This window comes from Stegastes partitus, unplaced genomic scaffold (assembly GCF_000690725.1).
Source record: "Stegastes partitus isolate 25-593 unplaced genomic scaffold, Stegastes_partitus-1.0.2 Scaffold183, whole genome shotgun sequence".
Classification (NCBI taxonomy): domain Eukaryota; kingdom Metazoa; phylum Chordata; class Actinopteri; family Pomacentridae; genus Stegastes; species Stegastes partitus.
Window position 1 is genome coordinate 29257 of NW_007577914.1, and position 9409 is coordinate 38665.

General features: G+C 41.2%; 1 protein-coding gene across 1 annotated transcript in view; it reads left to right on the forward strand.

The window, feature by feature from the left end:
- Nucleotides 1-9409, forward strand: part of fhip1b (FHF complex subunit HOOK interacting protein 1B) — a 26614-nt gene that overhangs the window by 3948 nt on the left and 13257 nt on the right. Inside the window, exons 2-5 of the mRNA XM_008280130.1 lie at nucleotides 1976-2380; nucleotides 3736-3966; nucleotides 7528-7773; nucleotides 8179-8346. Coding sequence (XP_008278352.1) covers nucleotides 1976-2380; nucleotides 3736-3966; nucleotides 7528-7773; nucleotides 8179-8346 — 1050 coding nt within the window. The remainder of the gene's footprint in view (nucleotides 1-1975; nucleotides 2381-3735; nucleotides 3967-7527; nucleotides 7774-8178; nucleotides 8347-9409) is intronic.

The window sequence follows — 9409 nt, forward strand, 5'->3', positions numbered from 1 at the left end:
CTATCTGAACTATTGAGAAGTATGGAAAAGTTTGTGTGTTTACATGAAATGCCATGTTGGTTGTAGAGCTGCAAACATGCAAACTGTAGTAAATTGTGTAAAGTTATTGTGAAGAAATGTGATATATCCAGTTTTCCACAGTTTCTTTGATTATTTAGACATTTATTTTCTGTTGATCAGCTACCTGCTCAGTCATTTTAGCACTAAATCTGGCATTATCGAGGCGATTTTCAGTGTTGGAGAAAATATTTATTGATTTTGTTTTCTTTGTTGAGCAGCACACAGATGAAAAGTAAACACCAACAGCAAATGGCTGAGAGGCCAGTTTAAATTTTAAGGCTCTCTGTCTTTGTTTTAGTGAATGATTATCCATCCAGACACCAAGTGTAGATGTTCACACATTCAGTTGGCTGTGTCGTTGCTGACGAGAGCAGTCAGTCAGTGTACTTTAGCAGCATGACTGGATGATGTCCAATCACTGACTGAAAGTTTTATAGGTTACAGAGCCTTGTCACGGCCTGACGCTTGAAATGCTCTGAGGCAACATAAATCAGAGTGACATGGGTGGATTGATTGCAGGGTGTGTAAGCTTTGCAAATGTACCTTTTCGAGGCCAGACTTTCACAGGGAGTAAGTGTTCAAGGAGGAATTCAGCATAGAAGAAGCAGATAGTACTCTTAATATGAGAAAATGTTGTAAATGGATTGCAGCATACCCACAGCACGTCTCCACCTCTACTATGTAGCAGCATGACACCTAATACTGCATCTAACATGCATGTGCTTAGGGTAGCATGAACTATCAGTCCGTTGTGTTTTTATAGTTTTTAAAAAGTCAAGTGTTGTCAGTTGTCACGTTACATGTAAGTTGATACCAGAAGATTAAAGAATATAGTGAGTGGTTTTGTGGGAGAACATGTTTTGCAAACAGTCTGTTGTGAAACATTCACCAAATTGGTTTCTAGCAACTTCGTGTTTCATTTTGTTGTAGCTCACACATTCACCACACATTTTTTGAGATGTTGAAACACAAAGAAGCACAACTCTTATCTGCACAAGCTGCTGGCAGATCTGCAAGTTCATTATTGCTGCAGTCACGCTGACTGGAAGAACTCTTGATAACTGTTGTGAAATCTTTGCTCATTTGACAGTTTTTTTTTTTCTTCACATTATCTTGATGCCATGTTGTTGCATTTTATTTTTAAATATTTGAATTTTGTTTTTTTGCTTTTATAAATCCATCATGCATGTTATAATTTATGAATTTATTATTAAAGTTAGAAAATGAAGCCCAACACATTTTCACCCCATCTAAGGGGACAAAGATTCTGACATTGAACAATGGATTCTGTTCACATACTTTGACAATGAAACAAAAAAACAAAGACTTTCACCAGCCAAGTAATTCCACTGTTGTCTGTACAGTTAAAGCAAAACTTGCTCAGGACTGAATTTAAGTGCATAAGAGACCAGTAAGGATTCATGAGAAATGTTGGTGGGGCTGCAAGATGGTGCAGTTGGTAGCACTGTTGCCTCGCAGCAAGAAGGTCGCTGGTTCGCATCCCGGTGGGGGCACTGGGATCTTTCTGCGTGGAGTTTGCATGTTCTCCCCGTGCAGCGTGGGTTCTCTTTGGTTCTCTCTTCTCCGGCTTCCTCCCACACAGTCCAAAAACATGTTGAGGTTAATTGGTGATTCTAAATTGTCCGTAGGTGTGAATGTGAGTGTGCTTGGTTGTCTGTCTCTAAGTGTAGCCCTGTGATAGACTGGCGACCTGTCCAGGGTGTCCCCTGCCTTCGCCCTAAGTCAGCTGGGATAGACTCCAGCCCCCCCGTGACCCAAGTGAGGATTAAGCAGTGTATAGATAGTGGATGGATGGAGAAATGTTGGTCACATTTCTGCTTTGTAACTCTTTATGCAAGTGTAATAAGTGTTAAATATTACACGAAAACCTCACTTCTCACCTCCTTTTTCTCAGGTCTCTTGGGTGTTGGAGCAGCATGAGACGTCATCCTCCAGTGACGACCTGACAGCAGTGAGAAATCACACCGACCAGATGTTGTGTCTGCTGGCAGAGGAGCGGCCTGCTGAGAGCTTAGATGGCGGTGCCAGCGTGCCACCGATGGGCCCCATACTGGAGCTGGTGGTCACCGAGAATATCTTGGAGGGCCTGGTTCAGTGGCACCTCCGCCGCGGCCTGGACCAGGACAGCCAGGGGGCACTGCTGAAGCTGTTTGAGATGCTCATCGGCCAATCCCAGCAGCCTCTGCTGCAGCACACAGCCGTCCTCCACCCCCTGCTGAGGCTGCTGGGAGCCTGTGCTGACCCAGAACTCGGCTGTCCTTCAGCTCTGGAGAACAGCCTGGTGCTGCTGCTCAACCAGGTACACAAAAACCTACCTTCTTCTCTTGTATATACTGTACATACAGTACAATCTGGTCATTTTTAGGACCCACGAAAACTAGAGAATCTACAAATATCAGGGTTCCTATGCAAGTATGGAAAGTATGGAAAAGTATGGAATTTGATTTGATAAATTTCCAGGTCTGGAAAAGTTTGGAAAATGGAAACTATTGCATGGAAAAATATTCATGTTTCCAAGACTATTACCACTGTTCTATTTTCTACAACATAAAATTATGAATATGTAAAAAATGAAATAGATGGATCTGTTTTTAAGGCCCTAAGCAGTGCAGCTAAAATGTTTGTGTGAGAGCACACAGTAGGCTACGCGTTCATATAATAGATCCATGGCTACACATCCCAGAAAACATTTGGGCAGATTGACAAGTTGAATGCCCGCCCTCTGCTCTTATCCTCTTCCAACCCATTGGCCCGCCCAAGTGTCGTCAAGTTTCACTGCTGCTTCGACAGACAGGTGATGTCCACAAAGTTTGTGAGCGAGCTATTCAAAATGTCTTGTATGGTCATTGACAGAACTCATAATGGGTAAATGTAAATTCTCTGACGACTGGCTCATAAATCCCATATATAAAGACTGGTTGGATAAGGATCCCGAATGGATAAAGAAAGCTAGATGCAGACTTTGTGTGAAATCGAGTCATATGCAGGGGAAAAGACACGTTTGTCTTGTCACCGCATCCTCTGCACTGAGAGTCACAGCATTTTTGACTAAACCCAGCATGAGTCCAAGTCCGACAACATCAAGTGAACAGAGTTCACTATTTGAATTTTGAGAAGTCTGGAAATTAGGGTCTGGAAAAAGTATGGAAATTTGGAATTTTAAATGTGTAGGAACCCTGAAATATCAACATACACAGATTTTTCTAGTTTATTTACCAGACAGTCCTAAAGGAGCGGATCAATAGGAAACAAAGACTTCATTATATTAATTTACAGCTCACGCTGCTTTTGCAGTTTGCTTGTCATTTTTTTTGACAATTGATGTATTTGTGACAATAACAAAAAAACAAACAAACAAAAAAAAAAACAAACATGAAGGAGCGGCAACGAGGATTTAGGAATGGCAGGCCGCTGCTCCTAAATGAACGTAGAGGGAACACTGACCCTACACATGTAATAAAATAGAAAATAAGTAAGTCAAGTTGTCGCGACATCTCTGTGATTATTATTGCTAATTTCATTGCCTAATAATAAAATCTGTATGTGGTTTTTATTCCTGACAATTTAGTTTTTAGTATAATTTCCAGTTAATTTCACCTTTCACAATTTGAATTTTTAACTTGTATTGATGGTGCACGATTTGTCATCCACCAGGTGTGCGTGTCCATGGCCCGGCAGCCGGTGGTTCTAGAGATGTTGTTCCGGGCTGCACCAGCCCAGCAGGGCTCCACCAACCTGCTCATCTTCTCCCTCCTTGTGCCGTTCATCCACCGGGACGGAGCGATTGGACAACAGGCCCGGGATGCTCTGCTGCTGGTAATGGCAGCCTCAGCAAGTCATGAAGCCGTGGCACGATACATCGCTGAGAACTCCTACTTCTGTCCGGTGAGTGACGACACTCTTGAAAACTGGTGTTTTTGTAGAGAAGGCAGTTGCAGGTGACGGGCTTTATGAGTTTGCATCTGTGTCCTGTTGTCTGGTTTTTGTTAGAAAAGCGAATGCAGCTATGTTTTTGCTATGTTATTTCCCACTTGGTCTTTATTTGATTTGTGCATTTCTTATAAATACAATTAACTACTTTTAATTGCGTCTGTGGAGGCAAAATGGGACTCAAATCAAAACCTCTTTGGAAAGCTTGTACAGCTGAACTTCCTGACTGACTCAAGCACTCATTAATTATTTAGTTTAACTGTTAATAGCTCACGACTCCACAGAAAAGCTGAGATCCAGCAGTGTGGGATTGACTGTTTAACATCCTCATTATTTTAGTTTTTTTTTTTCATATCCAGTCCCACTGAGCTTCCTTAAGAGAGAAGATAAAAACAATATAACACAGCTACATAACTCTTAGCTTAGCTCATCGGTCAGCTTTGACTTTTCCATGTGATCATGACCTGCATTTCACTGATGTGAGAGTTGAGCTTATAATGTGGGATCCCGTCTTGCTTTGCAGCCCGGCTATTACGAAAGAGGAGGCTGAGTGTGCGTGCGGTCTAATTTTGATGCATCAGTGATGGTGTGCGATAATGGAAAAGGAAGGAGATGACTATGTACTCTGACAGACCACTCATCCTTATCTACTTTCTATCAGCCCCGTCTCAACTCAAGGCTTCCTGCAGATATCTTAGAAAATAACCACCTCACCCAGCATCACATGTTTACAGTATTTAGGATTAACTGAAGCACGGGAGACCGGAGAGCACAGCAGGGCGATTAGACTGAGTCTACTTTAAATGATCCTCTCCAGACATGTTTTAAAACATAAAAAAATAATCTGCTTTTAATAGCATTTCCTGTCTGATACCGTTCTCCCTGTCTGAGTGCATTTACAGTACATGTGCGTTAGTACTCTGGTTATGACTGGGTTTTTGAAGCATCCTGGTCCATCCTGATTAGGGTTTGTTGTTGTATTACCTGTACAGGACTGCAGTGTTGGCTACTGTCTATTTCAAAAGCAAAATTTTGATTTATGATTGTCTAAAATAAAACGCCACGATGACTTGAGGGTGGGACTTGTTTCTTTTAGGGATTGTAGCAGGAACTATTGTCTGTTGCCAAGAGGAAAAAGTAAACACCAAGGAGCTGTGCCAATCCGTGTTGTCGTACAGATAGGTGACAAATTAAAGGAAAAACCTTAACCTTTGACCCCTCTAACATGGAGGTCTGATGGTTCTGTTATACTGTAGTAGGCATGTTGCTGCCTTGGTTTGGGTTCACTTACAGGAATTGGTCATTGCAAATCAGTATAGAGTTTTTAGAGTGATCAGATGTGCAGATGGGAGTGGTCTCCATAAGCATCCATAGGACATAAAGGGTGACTGAATGGTTTGAGGGAATATCTTTTGGAAACTGACATTCCATCCCTCCAGTAGAATTTCAGAGCCTTGGAGAACCAATACTAGGATGTGTTAAAGCTGTTCTGGCAGCACGTGGTGGCCCAACATCTTACTAAGTCACTACATTTATGTTTTTCCTTTAATTTGTCACCCATCTGCAGTTTCTTACAGCTGCCACTAGATGTAATTGAAGAGCCATATTTTACTTATTACGCGCTTTAAGCTGTATATGCTGAATAACATTGAACTCAAACCCTGCTGACTCTGTAAAATATGAATCAGAGCGTGTATGCTCACAACAAATGTCAACCTTGGCAGTGAAAATCTGGTCACATTTGAGCTTTAAAACTGCATTACGAGAGTGAACGGCATGGGAGATGCATATGTCTTGTATATGAGAGTTTAATGCTGTGGTCAGTACTTCTTATCTTTTCCCACTGTCTGTATGCTCTGGTGGTAAAGACCTAGATCAGCTATTTTCTGCTCATCTTCCCTCCAGCTGCTTCAGTATGACCTACTTACAGCTGAAAAGGTCCGATGGAGGTGGCATCAAGGACCGAATGCTCCTCTCTGTCTGAGTCTTGCTATTTTCTGTCTATGCATTCTCACACATTATAATCAGCTCTGGTTGACATTTTTGGATGTAGGTGTAGATCCTTAGACAATATAACCCTTCTCATGGCATAAGCAGTGTACATCCTACACTCCAATTTTCTCTTGTCCTTCAATGTTATCACATAGCTCTTTTTTTGATGAATCTGGATTAACCCTCTGTACCAGCTTCTTGGTGCATGGTGCTCCTGTCACATTTTTTTGCTCGCTGTTTCGCTGCATTATACTCCTCAATCTCCATGGAATACGGTCATGTTTAGAAGTAGAGAGAACTCAAATGTGTCTTTGATGCAGTTTAAAAATGAATAAGGTTATAAATCCTAAAAAAGGAAAAACAAAAGTTGAATTTCTTTCATTACTTAATTTACTAAAATGGGGAAAAAACCCTGAAATCACCATGTACAACATTTTCCAAGTTCCCACATGTGGTACCAATACTTCAGATAAAATGACACTAGCTCCTCTCGGCACTGTGTAAACACATCCTCCAGTTCAGCCCAGTTCAGACAAAAAGTCCCAGAATTTTTGTCACACAACTGATCGCCGCTGAGTCACTAATGGCTTACTAGTCGTGCTGAGCGGTACTACATTATTTTTGCTTTTTACAAAGTCAGGTTAGAGCAAACACTTCATTTTTTCGCAGATTTTTAAATTAGACTTGTAGAATGAAATGATTTGATTAAAAACGAGGATCGTCAGCTTCCTGATGGAACCACACGTCGCAGATGAAGTTCAAGGAAATCCAGAAAGTTAGAAACCTGATGATTTTTTCTTTTCCCAACACAACATGCTTTTAAACCCATCAGTGGGTTTTGGAGGTTAGAGGATTAACAAATTGTTTGCTTATGCTTTGTTGGGTCAACAGGCCCAGGATACTCTCTCTCATATTTTCAGTGGTTCAGCATGAAAAAAAACAAAAAAATATAGTTTCATAAATGTCATCTGCTGTTGTCAAAACACTACATGATGACTGTAAAGCTTTTCTGTCCAAACAAACTCTAAAGTCCTTGTGTTCATTTACACCCCTTGACCTGGCAATGAGCTGTTGAAAATGCGGGTAGGGTGATTGTGATTATTATCAGACTGTCCTATTGTCTTTGTGTTGAAATTGTTTAACTTTTATAGCGTTTTTAAACACTTTGTAAAACCTTTTTTAGCCACAAACTTTGCAGCAGTTAGTAATTATGGCAAAAGCACAATGGAACAGTTTGTCATGTGGCTGCAGATGACTACACAATAAATTTTTCCTAAACATGGTAATAATTCATTTGATTAATAATTTAGTTGTGTTTGCAGATTCTGTTTATTATGCAGGGCTTTTTGTTTACTTTTTTAAATAAATCAAATAATCTATCATTGAAAATCTGCTAAAAAAAAACAAAACAAAAGACTGAATTTGTAGGAGTCACACACATTTTTACCTAAGAGCCTTCAGCGACCTGTTGACCTGCTGTGGAAGATCAGCTGTCTCACCTGTACCCTCTCCGCCTGTCCCCAGGTGTTGGCGACGGGCCTCAGCGCTCTTTACTCCTCTCTGCCCAGGAAGATTGAAGTCAGAGGGGATGACTGGCACGCTCTGCGGCGGGAGGACTGGATGGGCGTGTCGTCGCTCGTGCTCTTCATGAACTCGCTCGAGTTCTGCAACGCTGTGGTGCAGGTCGCCCATCCCCTGGTCCGCTCTCAGCTTCTGGACTACCTCCACAATGGCTTCCTTGTACCCGTCATGGGTCCTGCCCTGCATAAGGTACGAAAGAAGACAAAATTTATTCCGGATCTGTCTTTGTTGGAAATAGTTCCCAGGGTTCCATTATGTGAAGCTGTAACCCCCACAAACCATTAACGTGGTTGCGACTTGTGTATACTGAGATTTGTGCATACTGACCCTGTAATTAAAACAGGATGACGTGGACCACACATTGACCACTTGGGTGGGGATTTTCTTTAGTTACTTGTTGACATTTCATTGTTTGAAGTGAATTAGCAGCAGACATACAACTTTGAGGATTTGCTTTGTTCTGCAACAGATGAGTCACAGCATGAGTCAAAAATGATCTCACAATGTTTGAAGAAATTCTGTTATTGCCTGTTTTCAATCTTGGCCCTCTTTGGCAGTTTTAATTCAGATTTCTTTGTGTGTGTCTGTTTGTAGTCGTCGGTGGATGAGATGATCGCCAGCACCGCCTACCTGGATCTTTTCCTGCGCAGTGTGACGGAGACTTCCCTCCTCAAAACCTTCCTGCGCTTCATCCTGCTGCATCGCCACGACAACGACACCATCCTGGACACGCTGCTCACGCGCATCAGCAGCAATTCAAGGGTCTGTCTATATGCATATGTGTGTGTTTGTGATGGAGCCCTGAGGCCCTCAGATGAACTCGTCTGTGTGGGTGGTGCGTGGGCTGAGAGCGAAAACTGATTGAAAGTAGAAAACAGAAGTATTGAGTTTCTCTGAACAAACATGGAAACTAAACTCTTTTCAAGTCTGCTGCATCAATTGACTATTGTGTGGCACAATGTTCATATTTGATAAAAACAGGCCACCGTCGAATGTTTGTACATAAATTTAAATTCTCTCCAAATAGTACCTTCTAGTCACTCTGGAACAATAGTGGTGGTTAGGAAAAGTAAGATAGGATTTCATCACTGTATCATGTTGCAGGTGTTTCACAGTATCATAGTTGAGAGGTTTCAGAGAGTTGCAGAGAGCAACAGCAGAAACAAAACAGAAAGTTGTTGACAGCCTTTGCCTTTTGTTGTGTTTCTGGTTGTTTCTCACATAAAATTTTAATACACCAGTATCACTGAACACAGAGGGCTGTGCTACGAAGCAAAATTCATGGGTTAGTGAGGCATATAGAGCCTTAAGTGCCAGAGTTTTCAATGTCATGAAACTGGCTGTCTTTTAATCTGGCTTGTTCACCATGGTAGCTTGCAGTTAGTAGTGTTTTGCCAAAAAAATGTTTAAACGTGTTTTTATTTTTGGTCCTGATTTGCTGCTAAATTTGATTTACCCTGCTATTACTAATAAATATATATTCATAGATTATAACATATATTCAATCAGTAACACTTTGATTTGGCCAAAAACTAAAGTGATTTCCAAATATTCATTATGTGATGTACTTCTTGAATATCATGTTCCACTCTATGAAGTTTAAGAGCTCTATTGTGCAGATGTCAAGTTCCAAATAAGCAGCTGCATTGAGAGTGCACTGAGCTGTAAAATACATTTATTAACTTACATCATGTACAGTTTTCTACGAGCATTCCTCTCTTGCATTATTTCTAATAACAGCTCTTTTTACCGTAGGAAATGTATAAATTGTTCATAACTCTCCATTATATTAAATACTCAGTGAGCCTTTGAATTGCCCCTAGGG